The 19,544-nt window shown below is 40.6% G+C and overlaps 1 protein-coding gene across 2 annotated transcripts in view; it reads left to right on the forward strand.

The window, feature by feature from the left end:
• Positions 1 to 407: 407 nt before the first annotated feature.
• The window catches only part of pan3 (poly(A) specific ribonuclease subunit PAN3), a 123,070-nt gene continuing 103,933 nt past the window's right edge, over positions 408 to 19,544 (forward strand). Inside the window, exons 1-2 of one of the 2 annotated variants that reach the window (XM_073043817.1) lie at positions 408 to 552; positions 10,812 to 10,930. In XM_073043817.1, the coding sequence (XP_072899918.1) occupies positions 10,820 to 10,930 (111 nt within the window). In that variant the 5' untranslated portion in view covers positions 408 to 552; positions 10,812 to 10,819. Of the gene's footprint in view, positions 553 to 6,317; positions 7,078 to 10,811; positions 10,931 to 19,544 lie in introns of those variants that run through there. The other variant, XM_073043816.1, reaches the window with a different exon arrangement.

A 19,544-nucleotide genomic window follows, 5' to 3' on the forward strand; every position in this document is an offset into this window, starting at 1 on the left:
ATGAGGTATAGTCTTTATTTTATTGCTATCATGTATGATGCAAGAAGAGTGTGGAAGAGCATACTGTTGGATGCCAAAATGATGAAGTTGAACCCAAACCAAATGCATGTGAAATAGAACAATCAGCATGCAATAAGCACATCTGAGTATTCACATAACCAACCAAGTTGATTGAAGTTCTATGTCTAAAGAAAAAGCTAAAATATCTACATCCATCTTCAAATCAAAGTGATGATCAGTCTCAGCTTTCTTCTGAGAGTCCCCAATTTCGCAGAAACCATTCTGCAACCAATTCAATTTACTTCTCATGTTGTAACGTAGCAACTAAGAGTACTAGATGTGACAAATATGACAACATTAGACTAATCAGGCTCTTACATTGAAAACTTGATCTCTAGATTGGCTATGCTTCGAACCAAAGAATACTGACATTTATCCAACAATGGAGAGTATTACCCAGCCAGATCCTGCCTACAAATGGAAAGATTAACCCTGATGGAATAATCACTGCACAATGAGTCTGCTCTCAATTATCATTCACAAATTCCAGAGGTGAGTGGCAACTCTTGATACCATGATGTTATATAGCTGTGTGGCACTATATATTGAAACTGAAGTCAGTAGGCATAATGGGAAGCAGGCTTAGGGTTGAAGTCATGCCTGGCAAAAACTAAATTTATTGTGGTTGTTGACAATTAATTATCCTAGTCTTAAGACAGCAGTTTCAGAAGTTATCATCTTTAAGGTCAGAAGTGGAAATGTTTACTGATATTTATACAGCATCCTAATTCCGTTTGCAACTCCTCAGAAAAAGCTGTTTGTATCGAAACTGCAAGAGTGGAACAACATTAAGATGCAAGCTGAAAAGTAGCTAGTATTATCTGTGCACAGGTAATAAATAATAATGTATGAGAAGAGATGATTAGCCCTTGACATTCAACAACGTTATCATCAATTGGTCACCCATTATCAGCATCCTATGAAACGCCAAGATTTCAACTGGATCGGTTACATAAATGCAATGTTCCATGTGGTGGCTGACTTGCACTCTAACATCTTTTCATCAGCTACAAAACACAAGTCAGGAATGTAATGACAGTAGAGGAGGTCAGGCCTCCAACTCCATTACAAGCCACCTTTGGGCCTCCGTCCTCCAGATACGCAGACATCAGACTTCTGACTTACGGGCATGACAAGCCTAGCGTTTCAACCTTTGGGTCTCAACCTCTGGACTCATGGATTTGATCTTCAACCTTCAGGCTTCAACCTCAGGTATCAGCTACAGAACTCATTGACTATGGGGATCTGAACTCTGGGCATTGACCTCTGGACTCACATGGACCTTCAACCCTGGGACTATCTATCCAACCTGAGGGAGGTCACTGGCCCTTGTGTTTCCTACCCACATGGACCTCTGATCGTGGAACTTGCCATCTGGGGGGGGGGGGGGGTGTCAGCAGCCCTCAGCCTCAGGGTCTGCTGAACACACTTATTGACCACAGAGATTGGTGGCCTTGACCCAACTCCCAGAGATTGTTGGCCTTTGACTGCAGAGTGCTTCAACCTGGACTTCAATCACTAGCTCCTGCCCCAACTCTTTACTTATTGTTCTGGCCTCTAACTCCCCTTTATCCTTGTCCCTAAATCCTAACTTGACCTCTAACTCCCCACACTGAGTCTCGAGCACGATGGATATTGCTGCTCAGCCCCATCTTGAACTCAAGTCTGACTCTTGAATGTGGTCTGACTAATGCCTTATAAAGCTTCAGCATTATATCCTTGCTTTTATATTCTCATCCTCTAGAAATGAATACTAAAATTCCATTTGCCTTCCTTACTACCGACTCGACCTGCAAGTTAACCTTTAGGGAATCCTGCATTATCTCTTTGCACATCTTAGTTTTGAATTTGCTGTGAATTGTTTTGAATAAACCATTAGAAAATAGTTTAGTTGCAGATTACTTGGAATAGAATAGATTAGAACTTTATTGTCATTGCTCAAGACAATGTGATTGCAGTGCTACTTCAGTCCATGTAAAGCAGATATTTACAATGCATGCATTTCAGCTTAATAAAGAAATCCTATATTATATACACCAAGTGACTTTGATAGTCCATAACATTCAAAGGCCATTTGCAAGCCAGGGTGTAGTATTAATCAGCTACACAACAGCCCTCAGGAAGAAGTTACTTTTCAGTCTTACTGTCTTGGCTAAAATGTTTCTGTATCTCCTACCAGATGGCAGGAGATTGAACAGACTTTGTCTGGGATGGGATGGGATTATATTACGACTGCGGCGTAAGCATCGAGAGTTGTAGATTGTCTCCAGGTCTGGTAGTTGAGTCCCAATAATGTGCTGAGCCATCCTAATCATCCAATGGAGTACTTTCTGATCTATCTTGCTGCAGCTAGAGTACCACACTGTCATTCCATACGTCAGTATGCTCTCTATCGCACATCGATAAAAGTTGGCCAACAATTTTTGGGACAGATTAGTTCTCCTTAAGCATCCCAGGTAGTATAGTTGGTGATGTGCCTTACCAGTTATCGAGGTTGTGTTGACGGACTGAGAGAGCTCTTTGGTGATGTTCATCCCCAAAAACTTGGATCTGGAAACCCTTTCCACTACCTCACCATTTATGAATAGCGGCCTTCCTGAAGTCAATTATAATTTTTTTTTGCCTTCTTGATGTTGAGTGATTATCATTTAGCAAGTCCTTTGATACGATCTCACATGGGAGGCTGGCCAAGAAGTCAGTCACTTGGCATTCAGAATGATTTAGTAAATTGGATTAGACATTGGCTTCATGGAGTAGATGGTTGCCTCTCTGAATGAAGGCCTGTGACTAGTGATGTGCTGCAGGGATCAGTGCAGGGTCCATTGTTGTTTCTCATCTGTATCAATGATCTGGATGATGCTGTGGTAAACTGGAAAGCAAATATGTAGACAGCACCAAGACTGGGGATGTAGCAATTAGTGAGGAAGGATATTAGAGTTTGCAGTGGGAACTGGACCATCTGATAAAATGGGCTGAAAAATGGCAGATGGAATTTAATGCAGACATATGTAAGGTCTTGTACCTTGTGAGGTTAAATCAGGATAGGACTTGCAGTGAACAGCAGGAAACTAAAGAGTGTGGTAGAATGGAGGGATCTGGGCATCATTCCCTGAAAAGGGCATCACAGGTAGATGAGGTTGTAAAGAGAGCATTTGGCACATTGGCCTTCATAAATCAAAGTACTGAGTACAGGAGTTAGGATGTTATGTTGAAGTTGTATTATACGTCGGTGAGGTTAATTTGAAATATTGTGTGTAGTTCTGGTCACCTATCTGCAGGAAATATATCAATAGGATTGAAAGAATGCAGAAAAAAATACTCATAAGGATGTCGCCATGACTTGAGGACCTGAGTTTAAGACCATAAGATATAGGAGCAGAAGTAGGTTATTGGCAAAGGATGAATAGCTAGAACTCTACTCCCTGGAGAATGAGGGGAGTTTCAACAGAGGTATATAAAATAATGAGGGGTATAAATAGGGTAAATGCAAACAAGGTTTCTCCACTGAGGCTGGGTGAGACTAGATCAAGAGGTCATGGGTTAAGGGTGAAAGGTGAAATGTTTAAAGGGAACGAGGGGGAACTTCTTTACTCAGAGGTTGGTGGGAGTGTGGAACGTTTTGCAAGTGTTAGAGGTGGATGAGGGTTCAATTTCAACATTTAAATGAAATTTGGATAGGTACATGGATGGGAGGGGCATGAAGGGCTATGTTCCAGCTGTAGGTCGATGGGACTAGACAAAATAATAGTTTGGCATGGACGAGATGGGTCCAAGAGCTTGTTTCTGTATTGTAGTGTTCTAACTCTGTTTGGACTGAATAAAATACAGGAACAGTGGTATACTTCTGAATCTAAATCAAGATCACACTACGATAAAATCATTCAGGTGGTTGTGATCCCATCCCCAAAGGCCTTTTCCTTCTTAATACCAGGGCTTATGGCATAGAAGGTGTTTTAAGAATAAACTATGCAAGTGACTACATTCCATTTCCTAGATGGTACACTTCACAATCGTGAATTACTGAGGAAATACTGCATTATTTGAGATATAATCTTTTATAAGACATTAAAGCAAGTTGACAAGGTATAACAGAATCTTTTAAATTATCTTGAATCACTATCAGAATAAAAAGAACAAATTACCAAATCACTTAAGTTTTATAATTCAACTTGGATAAGTGTGAAGTGATTCACTTTGGAAGGCTGAATTTGAAGGCAAAATACAGGGTTAATGGCATGATTCTTAGCACTGGGATCTCAGGGATCACATCCATAGATCCCTCAAAGTTACTACGCAAGTTGATAGGGTGGTTTAGAAGGCATATGCTGTGTTGGCCTTCATTAGTTAGTTAGGGGATTAAGCCCTGTTATAATGTTGCAGTTCTAAAAGCCCTGATTAGACCACACTTGGAATATTGTGTTCAGTTCTGATCACCTCTTTAGATTGTTGTAAATCAATAATGCTCCTGTGTATGATAAAGGGGTTAAGAATTCCAGAATCTTGTGTTCCTAGTGAAGTATAGCCATTGGTGCACTTTTTTGTGATGGCACCAGTATGTTGGGCTCAAGGTAGATTCTGTGAGATGTTGCCACTCAGGAAATTGAAGCTGCTCACCCTTTCCACTGCTGACCCCTGAATGAGGACTGGCATGTGTCCTCTCTACTTTCTCTTCTCTACGTTCACAATCAATTCCTTGGTTTTGCTGACATTGAGTGCAAGGTCGATGTGACACTACTCAAAGCTGATCTATCTCACTCCTTTCTGCCTCCTCATTGCCATCTGAGATTCTGCTAACAGTGGAGTCAGCAGTGGATTTATCTATCTAGCACATCTTCTATCGTGTTACTCATCCTTATAAATGTCACTTATAGATTTGACCATTCCACAGTTTAACTGATCAGTTTCCCTCACCCTAGATTTCAGAAATCCTGCTGTAGGTTCCTCATGCCAAGTCTTGTTTAAGAATCTCTCTGCTTGCTGATGCCTTGGTCTATCATTGCGCTGATTTTAAAACGTGAGTAATGGAAGTGTTTCAATAACAAAACTTTAATATATTAAAATTCAATTATGGATCTGTGGAATGTATTTACTTCATTCAAAATATACTTTGGTTATATTGTTCCATTCATTATGTTCATTAATAAAATTATGTTGGATGTGTTCATCAGACCAGACAGTATCTTCAATTTTAAGAGCAAACACAAGGAAATCTGCAGACGCTGGAAATTCAAACAACATACACAAAATGCTGGTGGAACACAGCAGGCTAAGCAGCATCTATAAGGAGAAGCACTGTCGACGTTTTGGGCCGAGACCCCTCATCAGGACTAACTGAAAGGAAAGATCACCCTTTCAGTTAGTCCTGACGAAGGGTCTCGGCCCGAAACGTCGACAGTGCTTCTCCCTATAGATGCTGCCTGGCCTGCTGTGTTCCATCAGCGTTTTGTATGTGTTGTTTAGTATCTGTTATTTTATGTGAACAATTCACAATCTCCTCAAGACTGTAACTCTCTCTCCCAGTTCTGATTAAGGCTTCCTGACCCAAAATGCTAACTGATTTCTCAGATATTGCTTTACCGGCTGAGATCTTCCACAATTTTCTGCCGTTATCAGTACATTCTTCGGCCTACAAAAAAAATCTTCACTGTACTTAAAACTCGCAGCGAGAATCAAATTAAATACAGATCTAAACCTTAACACTCACAACATGCTGGAGGAACTCAGCAGGTCAGGTAGCATCTTCTCTGGGAATGAGTAAACAATCGACGTTTCGGGCTGAGATTCTTCTTCAGGACTGAAAAGGGAGAAGATGCCAGAATAAAGAGTGGAGGAGGGGAAGGAAGCTAGGTGAAACTAGGAGTGTGAAAAACGTAAAGGGCTGGAGAGGAAGGAATCTGATAGGAGAGTGGACCATGGGAGAAAGGGAAGAAGGAGGGGCAACAGGGGGAGGTGATAGGCAGTTGAGAAGGTGTAAGAGGCCACAGTGGGGAATAGAAGACGAGGGAAGGGAGGGGAGGGAAATTTAAACCTTAATCATTGTTAATTATGTTTCCATAATGCCTCCTGTTTTTTTTCTACCTGCATGAATCGGTGAAATACAACAACTGACCCGAAGCCGAGAGTAACGAAAGGACATCCCAAACAGAGTGACCCCCGCCCACCCTCTACTTCCTCTGACTCACGACGTGCCTCCAATTTGTTTTGATTCCTTCGGTGCCCAGAATGCGTTAGGTTTGCGCATGCGTAGCGTGGCAGTAGCTAGCTCCTCGGAGGAGGCCGCTTTCAGCCAGGGGTAAAAAGGGGGGGGGAGGAAGGCTTCCACCTGCGGTCAGAGTGGCTCCTACCATCGGCAGAGATAATACCTTACCGCTGGGAGCCTCAGCCAAACCCCGTCACCTCCTCCACCCCCCTCCCGACCGAGCGAAGGAGACGGATGCACAGAGGCACCAGGCCTGTCTGAGCACTGTCAATGCGTGTTCTCTCCCCATCCGTTCTCCTTCCAATGTTGTTCGTCTCCGCCGCGGCACCGGATTTGAATTGTGGGAGGAGCAGCGCGGCCGGACGCGGACCTGGAACTGCAGCTGCCGATCGCCGCCTTCTCCGCCGCTGAGGTGGCTTTCTCCAGTCTTTTCCCGTCCCCGCCTGCCATGAACAGTGGCGGTGGCGGGCTGCAGAGCGTGGGCTGCAAGGTGAAGTACTGCCGTTACTATGCCAAGGACAAGACCTGTTTCTACGGCGACGAATGTCAATTCCTGCACGAGGATCCCAACAATGGCGGCGCTTCCGCGAGCCTCGGTCTTGTCGTCAATAACAACCACCCGGGACTGGTCGCGGCTACGGCAGCGGTCGGAGGTGGCGGCGGGGGAGGAGCTGCTGGAGGTGTCGCCTCCGTTAGCGGCTGTGGAGGGGGTGTTAGTGGTGGCGGGATAACAGCGGCCGGCGGAGGCGGATTCCCCCACGGAGGGCTCAAGAAAACCGAGATCAGCAGCTTGGTTGAACCCGGGCAGCTTCTCACCAGTGAGTGTGTTGTGCATCTATTTCAATTATTTATTAAACCCAGTCCGCAAAATACCCGCGGCCCAAAGGAGATGCTGTCGCAAGATACAAATAAAGTTGGCTTCCTTTTTTTTTTAAAGAAAAACAGCTCATAGAAAGGAAACGGCGGTTTACGCTTGTCAATTTGACCCGGAAAAGAAGGCTCTTAAACAGAAAAAAAACCGGGAGTACAGCTATTCTGGCCGATCATGCCAATAAAGAATGTTTTGGGAGTGACTATACATTTTTGTTGGGTTGAGGAATGCCTATTTTCTGAGAGATCGGCCTACTGATCTAATATTCAAAGTGACAAGCAAAATTCAAACTGTTTTTAGTATGTTTGCTACGATCATGCTTTAACTATATATTTTAAAGCATATAAAAGGATGTAACATACGAATTAGATTCAAGTCATCAGGAATAGCTAGATTAGCAGTTTTATCAATCTGGCAGACTAAAGATTATAAATGTAAACGTGCACATTGTTTTTTTAAGAGAGGAGTGGAATTAGAGATTAAGCCAAGGAATATTAGTGGGGATGATCAAAAATCTACTTGGTTTTGATCGTGTGTCATTTGCAATGAAGGTTACAAGTGTGTTAGTGGCTGGGGTAGGGATGGGTTAGCAGCTGATGTTGGTTTACACAAAATATTACAGTTGCAAGTATTGGTGTATTATATTTGATATTATAATTTTAAATATTGTTACATAGATCTAGTGACATTTTGGGTGGAGATATTTCACTTGCAATCAGTTAAAATGCAAACAAAACTTTAAGTTAATATGTAGTTGCAAATAGAATAAATAAAGCTACAGTTTGTACTTTACTTGAATTGGAAGTGGCTTAGACACCTGGAATAAAAGTACTGAGTACCCTTTTCATCTCTGTTGCTGTATCCTTATTGCATCTTTTTTTAGTCTTGTTTGGGGCTGGGAAGTAAGAAATGTTTCCTAATTTCACTCTGCCTGGTGCTACTTTTTAGTAATGTATATGTTCTGGGTTGTCAGATCATGGAAGCTACTCTATCAAATACTTGACCTGTCCTTGTTGTTTTAAAGGGTTAAACTTGGTAAATTTCTTGTGATTCCTCAAAAGCATGGAACTGTTTTGATTTTTAAGTACACTGTTCAGAATAGAACAAAGTAGACCAGATGGCATTCTCACTAAATCCTTGTAGAAGTTACTTCCAGAGAGTATTTCAGGAACTTTCTTCCTTTTGTTTCATCTGTTTAAGGCTTGGATGCAATGCAAATCAAATGTGTCAATAAATAATTCTCTTGGGGAAACAGATGAGGTGTTTCTTAAGGGATACTCTTGACATCATGGTGACACTAACTCTCAGTGCCAGAGACAGATTCATTCTTGTCCTCAGGTGCTGCCTGAGTGAAGTTTGCATGTCCTCCTTTTGAACACGTGGGTTTCCTCTGAGTACTTAATTTTTATTTGCATTCTAAAGATGTAGGGGTTGGCAGATTAATTAACCAATGTGAATTGCACCTAATGTGTAAGTGAGTGGTAGAAGCTACAAGGGAGTTGAAGACAACACAGAAAGCGAAAAAAAAATTATTAATGTCCAATCGATGGTTGATGTGGGCTCAGTAGGGCAATGGTGCTGTTTTCATGCTTTTTATGAGACTGAAAACAAAGTTAAGCTTATCTTGAAAAGGATTGTACGCACAGTCTGAATTTGGAACAAGTACGTAAGACTCTGGTTTCTACCTTACTAAATAAAATTTAACATTCCAAAATAATATATTAGACTTGAAAGTGTATACCTGTAGTGGTATATTAAACAGTTTTTTTACTCAACTGAAGTGCATCTTCAAGATTATGAAAGGGCTTTGATATGTTTAAAAACTGAAATATTGTGCCTTAATGACAGTGCTGGAACTAGGATCAATAAAGGTTATATACTAATGATAAATCAATGTCAGAAATTTAGGAGAAAAGTCTTCATCTGGAGTCTGCAGGGTGTGAATGAGGCAAATTGCATTGATGAATTTAAGGTAAAGTTCAATTCATAAGAGAAGGAAGAAATAAAATAATGTTAATTTGGTGGTATGAAGTAAATATGAAGGAAGGTCAAATTGTCTAAATGCACCAATAAGAAATTGTTGGGTCAGATGGGTTATTTCTGTGATTGTAAACTAGTACAATAAAATCCTAGTATTTTGTTGAATATATGCTTGTATGTGATTGCTATAGAATCATACAGCATGAAAACCGGCCCTTCAGAACAATTGGTTAACTGAGATTCCCAATCTCCCCTCTCTCTGCATTTGGTCTCTATCCCTTTCTAAGTACCTTCCAAATGTTGTTAATATGCCTGCCTCAAACACTTCCTCTGGCTGCTTATTCTACATGTTAACCAGCACTCTGGGTGAAAATGTTGCCCCTCTGGTTCCTGTTAAAACTCTCCACTTTAGCTTTAAACCTACAGTTTCTAGATCTGAATTCTAACCCCCCCCCCCCCCAAATCCAGGGACATAGACTATGTACATTCATCTTACCTGTGCCCCCTTTTTAAAAAAAAAATTACATCTCTATAAGGTCACCACTGATTCTCCTGTTGTCTAGTGAATAAAGTTCCAATCTGCTCAACCACTCTCCATAACTTGGTCCTTCAAGTCCTGCGATCACGTCCTCATAAATCTCTGCGCTCTTTCCAGTTTAATGGCATTCTTCTATGGCAAAGTGACTAAAGCTAGACATAATATTCCAAATTATTTGTATTTTGGGGTAACAAATTATCTATACTTTCTAAGAAAGTATGGAATTTAGCAAAAGTTGGCAAAGTTTTCCAATTATTTATTCATTTTTCAGAGTCTGAGTGTCGCTAGTGACTTGAATTGGGTGGTTTTGTAAGTTTTATTAAATGGCATTTTAAGAGTTAACTACATTAGTGGGTGTGGAGTCACATACAAGCCAGATCAAGTGAGAGCAGTGTATTTCCTCTTCTGAAAGACATTAGACAGGTAGGAGTTTTTACAGCCATCTAAAGTAACACATACAAAAAGCTGGAGGAACTCAGCAGGTCGTGTAGCATCTATGGAAATTAGTAAATAGTCGATGCTTCAGGGTGAGACCCTTCATCAGGACAGTTATAACAATCTAGTATGCTTATGGTGATTGTACTTTTGATTAGGGATTATATTTTTCTTCTCATGCCAGATTTAAATTTAACTCTAAACTTAAATTTCATTGCTGCTATGCTGGGGTTTGAATTCTGGGTTGTCGAGGCCTCTGGACCACTTATGATTTAGTTGCTGCCAGCTACCTTGCTTGAGATGGTTTAACCCATATGAATTTATTCCAATGACAATGAATATTAATGTGCATTTGTTTTGCAAATAGCTATCACTTTAAGGTGTTGTAGCAGTCATGATACTGGGAAATTGCGAGTTTTGGATTTAGTAAATCCGGTTACTTGTGTGATGGTGCCAAATTGATTAAAAACATATGTTGTTCACAGTAGGGGAGTTGTTGTCCCTTCCATATCAGGTCTATAGTTGGCTCCATACATGCTAGTGTGATGTTTGTTTAAAAAAAACAAAATTAGAATGTTGTAATAATAATATGCTTACTAGGCTTGAGGATGCAAAATTAATATTAATATTGCCCACATCCCAAGAAGGGAAAAAAGAAAAATTGCCTTCATCATATATGATATTGAAGTTACAAAGTAATCATTGAAATAAATTTTCTTACTTTTCAGTTCCAGGAATGGATACAACAATACCAGATAACCTCACCAACTCGTACTTCAGCAGCAGCTTTATTGGGGTCAATGGCTTTGGAGGAGGGCCAGCTGAGCCAAAGTACCCTTTGATTCAGGTATTATTAATTTATCACTTTGAAAATAATTTTCAGTACAAATAAGTAGACCAGATATTGTACTGAATGTGTGTGGATTGGAGAGGTTTCTTGTGACAGCAAATGGTATTGTAGTTGTAGGAAATATTCTGTGTATACATGCAAAGAAAAATAAACACTGTATTGTTGGGATGGAGATTTTAGGACAACGCTTAAATAACAAAAGCTAATTGAGAAGGCAGTTTGGATTCCATTTGTATGGGACACAACTTGTTGCTTAATTGGGACCGGAGACTTTTGTCGAACAATTTCTAAGTAGCGTCAGTTGCATGAACTTGAGTGACCATTGGACACTACACCATGCTTAGAGTGAATGGTTTTTAAATAGTCAGTTGTATTTGTTTGTGTTCAAAACGTGGTGATTGTTACACTGATAATGAGAAAGAAGCAGTAAGACAATTTAGAGTTGTTTTGCTCACTGCGGTTTCAAGCATTCAGGCTTGGAGATGCCAGAAATGGTCAGGAGTGAAAATAGTGATTGCACTATTTCAAGTTAAGAGCTATGAAGAATTTGAAGGAATCAACAATCATCTTGAACGTTACAATGAAAATGAAGATTTGGAGGATACATTTGTCAAAAGCATGGTATGAAGGCAGTCCATTATCTCCAATAGATGTCTCTGCTAATTTTGTTCATTTACAGTCAATCAAAAGAACACAGCAGCATGTTGGCTGTCTGTCATATCCAAGAATGACAGTGAAACCTGTGTGGGAGAGTTTTTAAAGTGTAAAAAGTGTTGCAGTGGGACAGTTCCATTCTCTTGACTTCGGGACTCTGGGTCCAGTGGTATGAGTAGTCATCACAAGCTGGGCTTTTCCTTGGTTGCAGTTTATTACCTTGTCATTCCCTTCGCTCTCCACAAAGTGTTGCAAAACTGCTGCCTTGCCATTAGATTTCACTGTTGATCTCATCTGCCCAGTCTGCCAGAGTTAACTTCACATGCAAAGACAGGGATGTCCCCATTTCACTGGGGTATGAAACCCACTGCCTCCCTTCTCTGCCTGTCGAAGCAGTGTACCGGAGTGTGGCCATTATCGCATGTAAACAGCTACTTGGAGCCAGAGTTGAGTGTCCAACAGTGGGGACCAGGGGTGAGTCAGAATGGACATGACAAGGCAGAGATGCTACCCCTCCCTGCACATCCCATACATGGCAGTGTAGACTGGATGAAGTCCTACATTGATAACTATTAGGAACAAATACAGTTTTATGGTGGGTAGTAGCATTGATGTGTTCTAATTTGTTCCGTTTCATTTAACTACATAGCTTGTTACTTAGTTAACAGTAGTTTGTCTTTTTTTTTATATACCTTTTCAACTACTTCCATGAAACTTTGGCTAATTGAGGCATAGCGTACTGGTTCCAATATGTCCCAATTAATCGGAATCCACTGTATTGAAAAATCAAAATGGGAATGGTGGGATAATCACAAATTTTAGTTTATTCCTGGTGCTCAGAACATAAGAACATAAATAGGAGCAGGAGTGGGCCATGTGGCCTGTCAAGCCTGCTCCGCCTTCAATAAGATCATGGCTGATCTGGCAATGAACTCATCTCCACCTACCTGCCTTTCCCCCATAACCCTTAATTCCCGTACAATGCAAAAATCTATTTTGTCTTAAATATATTTACTGAGATAGCCTCCACTGCTTCATTGGGCGGAGAATTCCACAGATTCACTAATTTCTGGGAAAAGCAGTTCCTCCTCATCTCCATCCTAAATCTACTCCCCCAATTCTTGAGGCTATGTCCCCTAGTTCTAGTCTCACCTACCAGTGGAAACAACTTTCTTGCCTCTGTCTTATCTATCTTTTTCACAATTTTAAGTTTCTATAAGATCTCCGCTCAGCGAGTACAGTCCCAGGTGACTCAATCTCTCCTCATAGCCTAACGCCCTCATCTCTGGTATCAACCTGGTGAACCTCCTTTGGACTGCCTTCAAAGCCAGTATATCCTTCCTCAACTAAAAAGATCAGAACTGCATGCAGTACTCCAGATGCGGCCTCAACAATACCCTGTATCGTTGGAGCATAACCTTCCTGCTGTTAACTTCAATCCCTCCAGCAGTGAAGGCTGACATTCCATTTGCCTTGTTGAAAGCCTGTTGCACCAGCAAACCAACATTTAATGATTCATGCACAAGCTCTCCCAAGTCCCTCTGCACAGCAGCTTGCTGCAATTTTTTACCATTTAAATAATCTGCTTTTCCTTTTTTCCTGCCAAAGTGGTTAACCTCACATTTACCAACTTTCTATTCCATCTGCCAGACCCTTGCCCATTCACTTAACCTATCTAGATCCCTCTGCAGACTCTGTGTCTTCTGCACAATTTGCTTTTCCACTCAATTTAGTGTCCTCAGCAAACTACTCAGTGCCCCCTTCCAGATCATTAATGGATATCACCGAACCCTGCAGCACACTGCTCACCACCGATTGCCAGCCAGAGTAACACCCGTGTATCCCAACTCTCTGCTTTCTATTAGTTAACCAATCCTCTATCCATGCTAATACATCACCCCCAACTCTATGCATCCTTATAAGATTTTTATGTGACACATTTTTGAACGCCTTCTGGAAATCCAAGTGAATAACATCCAAGTAAGTAATTATCTTTAGGTTATGGTGACAATTTGACACTTCCTCTTTTTTTCTCTCCCTTGGTTCAGGCCATCTATGAGGTAAAAACTTTGTTACCTCCAAGCTCTATAATATATGCAATGTACCTATGAGCAATATCCTATCTTCCATGCTTTAAGCTTAATATCATTAACTTTCCTGATTATGCTCTAACCCCACTTGGTGTTGCTTGCATATCACCGTATCCCTTTTTTTGTTGCCTTCCGCTGGTACTAATTAATTGCTGTAATAGATGGGAAGAAGGCAAGGGCACAAAGTGTAGCACAGAGGGCTTTTAAAATTGCCTATGCTGTCATAAACATTTATGCTGTATTTCCTTTCACAGATTAAGCAAATCATATAGAACGAGGCCTTTGTTTCATCATTCCTATAAAAAGCATTTGTCTTGCTTTATTTGCTCTCTTATAACAAAAAACATTTTGAGAACTTTTTACAGTTTTCTTTTGTATTACTACTTTTCACTTCTCATTCTAAATATGAATTCCAGAATTGTTATAATATGCATAGTGCAGCCAAATCAGTACAAGGAGTGGGGCTAGGTGTACAGCCTGAGGTGTGGACCTGGGAGGAGGTCACGTGTGAGCATTAATATCTAAGCAGTAATGCTTGGTGTGGTCAGTAAAGATGGAGTAGAGATAACTCCAACAAAGCTTTTCTCTTGATGAAGTGCTTAGAGCAAATATGTCAAACTCAAGGCCCGCGGACCAAATCCGGCCCGCGGTGGAATTATCTTTGGCCCGCGAGATAATATCTAATTACTATTAAAGCTGGCCCCAGTAATCAAAGCGCCTATGGCGTATGATATGGCTAATGCTGAGTTTATTCAGGTACCAGGTTTTCAGGGTTTTTAGTGTTTATTCGGCAGTCTTCTTCATAAGAAACGGAATTTGTAAAGTGAAACACTTTGTAGTTATAGCAGAGACTGAGACACATGAGAGCAGGCTGAAAAAACGGAGGCAACGAAAGCTGCATTCGCACGTGTCCGACTGATCCGGCCTGCATGAAGCTGCATTTTGCTCAATCCGGCCCGTGACCTAAAATGAGTTTGACACCCCTGGCTTAGAGTATGGCCTTGTCATTACCAACACTTTGTCATGACAACTTAAGCTCTCTGACTAAACAAGATGCCCTGCACTCTTTGAGCAAGCTCCATAACTGTTGGAGTTTATCATTTCTTGAGTGAGGGACCATGATGTCTGCACCACCTGCACCTTGACAGCATCGATGACTGCTGGACTGACCATTGCCTAATTTATACTCTCATCTCCATCAATCTGTCCCAAAAAAAAGTAGAGGCATTACCAAAGAAGATCAAGGCTGAAACTCTCAAAGACCCCACAATGTTGGGCATATTTAAGGTGGAAGTTGATAAAAGGTTAGTGGATTGAGGACCATTTGGAACTAGCTCAGGAGAGGAGATTAGATAGATAGATACTTTATTCATCCCCATGGGGAAATTCAACTTTTTTTTCCAATGTCCCATACACTTGTTGTAGCAAAACTAATTACATACAATACTTAACTCAGTAAAAAATATGATATGCATCTAAATCACTATCTCAAAAAGCATTAATAATAGCTTTTTAAAAAGTTCTCAAGTCCTGGCGGTTGAATTGTAAAGCCTAATGGCATTGGGGAGTATTGACCTCTTCATCCTGTCTGAGGAGCATTGCATCGATAGTAACCTGTCGCTGAAACTGCATCTCTGTCTCTGGATGGTGCTATGTAGAGGATGTTCAGAGTTTTCCATAATTGACCGTAGCCTACTCAGCGCCCTTCGCTCAGCTACCGATGTTAAACTCTCCAGTACTTTGCCCACGACAGAGCCCGCCTTCCTTACCAGCTTATTAAGACGTGAGGCGTCCCTCTTCTTAATGCTTCCTCCCCAACACGCCACCACAAAGAAGAGGGCGCTCTCCACAACTGACCTATAGAACATCTTCAGCATCTCACTACAGACATTGAATGACGCCAACCTTCTAAGGAAGTACAGTCGACTCTGTGCCTTCCTGCACAAGGCATCTGTGTTGGCAGTCCAGTCTAGCTTCTCGTCTAACTGTACTCCCAGATACTTGTAGGTCTTAACCTGCTCCACACATTCTCCATTAATGATCACTGGCTGTAGCAGATCAGTCATGATTGTATTGAATGATGGAACTTGAAGGGCCGACTGGCCTATTCCTGCCTACTGTCTCCTGTGTTTTTAGATATGAGAAATATTGACCACAAATATCAAAAATTAGTGAGGATAATAGAATGTGATAATGTAAGAGTTCACAGAACAGCACAGGTTATCAGAAAGTGAATTTTATATGTACTGAAATATATTGAAATAATGATTAGTTGAGAGAACAAGATTCAGAGATTCTTAAAAAAAAATGAAATGAAGTTTTCAAAAGGAAAAGGAAGATCCAGGTTTTATTTAAAGGAGCACTCAATTAAGAACTAATTAAGTGTTTTAATTTTGTCCAAAGTGTTGATTAATCCAATGTTTGATTACAGGCCACTTGTCTTTTACTGGGATTTTGCATTTGCAGTTCATATTGCAATTTTCTATTGGGACAAAAACCTGTTTACTTTTTTCCCCATAAATTCAATGAGAGTGAGCTTTATTTTATATTTCAGATTTTTAATGAGTGATTTGTAAATTCTGTAATGAGTGAATTTCTGTGGGCTTTCTCTAACCTCTTAAGCTTTTTGAAATCTCTGCATTCTGTCTTTTTGTACTCATTATTTTATCACTTTGGTGGATGTATCTGCAGCTGACTTTGCTCTAAAATTTTCTTCTCAAGCCCTCTACCTCTCAAGTTAATCCTCTGACCAAACCTTTGTTTACTTCTCTATATACATAGTATCAAATTGTATCTAAAAAGCAGCTCTGGGAAGTTTTTGGATTTTTTATGATATTTGAATCATTATATTACATTGATTAGGGAGGGGGTGATGAAGATTACGTCCCAAAAAGCAAAAACATTCCGGTAAGTTTGCTAACAGAACATTAACTGAGCGAGTTTTTATGTTGAGAAAAGTTAAGAAAATTGATTAAAGGGATTTTTGTAGATTTCTTATTCAAAACAGGTCATGGAAAGATTAATAGTTAATATCATCTGTTATCAGTTCTGCATGGACAAGGTAATAGCAAAAGTTGCAAGATAAAGTGGGAAAAATAATTCTGTGTAAGTGGTTGTTTAGACACAAGTTGCTAATAAGGGAGAAAGATAATTGAAGAATTTAAGAGGCATTTTAGTAGGCCACAGAAAAATAACAACAGATGGTATCAGAAAACATGTCAGCTTCAGTTGAACACCCAGCTTTGACATCTAGTGAATGATATGGCTGCCAATTCTTTTCCTTCTATGATATTATTTATTAACAGTTGCAGTGACTATGTGCTCTCACTTATTAAATAGACAGTGAATCCAGATTGAATTTATCATACAAGTAAAGCAATTCTCATTTTATCCACAAAGAGTAATAAAAATGTTATGCAATGCTTCAGTGTATAAAGATAAAGATCATTGCCAAAATAAAGGATAAGCACGGAGTTCCCACAGATGCTGGAAATCTAGAGCAACACAAAATGCTGTAGGAACTCTGCAGATCAGGTAGCAGCTGTGGAGGGGAATAAATGATCAATGTTTTGGGCTGACGCCCTTCATCAGGACTGCAAAGAAAGGGAGAAGAAACTGGAATATGAAGGTGGGTGAAGGAAAAGCAGAGCAACCTGGCAGGTGGTATATGTGGCCAGGTGTGGGGGAAGGTGGGTGGTTAGGGTAGGGAGGGGGTGATGAAGTGAGAAGTTGGGAGGTGATAGTTGGAAGAGGTGAAGGGCTGAAGAATAGGGACGGTTAAGGGAGTGGAGAAGTGAACCATGGAAGAAAGAGAAGTGGGGGGGAGGAGAACTGGAGGGAGATGATGGCAGGTGAGGAGAAGAGGAGGAGGTAATAGTCACACAATCATCTAACACTATGGCACAGAAGCAGGCCCTTTGGCCCATCTAGTCCCATTGACTTGCACCCGCAACATAGCCCCCCCATACTCCTCCCATTCATGTACCTATCCAAATTTCTCTTAAATGTTGAAATTGAACCCACATCTACCACTTACACTGGTAGTTCATTCCACACTCTTAGTGAAGAAATCTCTCCTCGTGTTCCTCTTAAATGTCTTGCCTTTCACACTTAACCCATAACCTCTTCCAGTATCTCCCAACCTCAGTGAAAAAAGCTTATTTTCATTTATCCTATCTATACCCCTCAAAATTTTGTATACCTCTATCAAATTTCCTCTCAGTCGGGAGAATAAAGATCTAACCTATTCATCCTCTTCCTATAACTCAGGTCCTCAAGTCCTGGCAACATCAGTGTAAATTTTTTCTGCACTCTTTTAATCTTACTGATATCTTTCCTGTAGGTAGGTGACCAAAACAGCAAGCAATACTCCAAATTTGGCCTCACCAGTGTCTTATACAACTTGATCATACCATCCCAACTCCTTAACTCATTACTTTGATTTAATAAGGCCAGTGTGCCAAAAATGTTTTTACGGCCCTATCTGCCTGTGACACATTTTCAATGAATTGTAGATCTATATTCCCAGATCCCTAGTTCTGGCACTACCGTTCTCAGTGCCCTACCGCTCACTGTGTATGTCCTACCCTGGTTTGTCCTCCCAAAGTGCAATACCTCACAGTTGTCTGCATTAGATTTCATCTGCCATTTTTCAGTCCATTTTTCCAGCTGGTCCAGCTCCTGCTGCAAGCTTTCATAGTTTTCCTCGCTATCTACTATACTCCCAGTCTTCTCTCATCTGCAAGTTTGCGGATCCAGTTTGTCACATTATTATCCAAATCATTGATGTGGATGACAAACAACAACGAACACAGCACTGATCCCCAGTGCATATAATTAGGCACAGACCTCCAGACAGAGAGGCAACCATCAACTACCACTCTCCTTCTCCTGCAAAATCAATGTCTTAATCTAATTTACTACGTCATCTTGAACGTCAAGCGACTGAACTTTCTTGATCAGCCTCCCATGTGGGACCTTGTCAAATGCATTGCTAAAGTTCATGTGGACAATATCCACTGCCTTGCCTTCATCAGTTTTCCTGGTAACTTCCTCAAAAAAACTTTGTAAGATTAGTTAGACATGACCTACCATACACAAAACCATGTTCACTTTCCCTAATCAATTTCTGTCTATTCAATGCTTAGATATCCAGTCCCTTAGAATACCTTCCAGTAACTTATCCATTATTGATGTCAGGCTCATTAGCCTATACTTTCCTGGCTTATTCTTGGGGCCTTTTATTAAACAATTGAAGAACTTTAGCTATCTTCTAATCCTTTGGTACCTCACCCATTTCTTTTTTTAATATTATTTATTTATTGAATTTAAGAAATTACAAAGAATAAACGTAATAATAAAATAAAATAATAATAACCTCACCCATTTCTAAGGACAGTTTAAATATCTGTTCTAATGCCCCTGTAATTTCTGCACTGGCCTTCCACAGGGACCAGGAGAACTCCTTACCAGGCCCTGGGTATTTATCCACCCTAATTTTCCTCAAGACAGCAGATACCTCCTCCTCTGTAATCTATATATGGTCCTTTGCCTTACTGGTGCTGTATCTCATTTCTATATAGTCTATGTCCATCTCCTGAGTAAATCCAGATGCAAAAAATCCATTTAAAACCTCCCACACTTTTTTGGCTCCTTGCATAAACGACCACTTTGATCTACCAGAGGACCAAATTAGTCCTTTGCTATCCCTTTTGATTTAAATATACCTGAAAATCCCTTGGGATTCTCTTTTGTCTTATCTGCTAGAGAAACCTCATGCCTTCCTGAGTTTATATTTACAAAGCTATGTTGTGAGTTAAACCTTTCTCCACCAATCACCAATACGGAAGTTTTTCTCAGGGTTTTTA

Source organism: Hemitrygon akajei, chromosome 4, assembly GCF_048418815.1.
Source record: "Hemitrygon akajei chromosome 4, sHemAka1.3, whole genome shotgun sequence".
NCBI lineage: Eukaryota > Metazoa > Chordata > Chondrichthyes > Myliobatiformes > Dasyatidae > Hemitrygon > Hemitrygon akajei.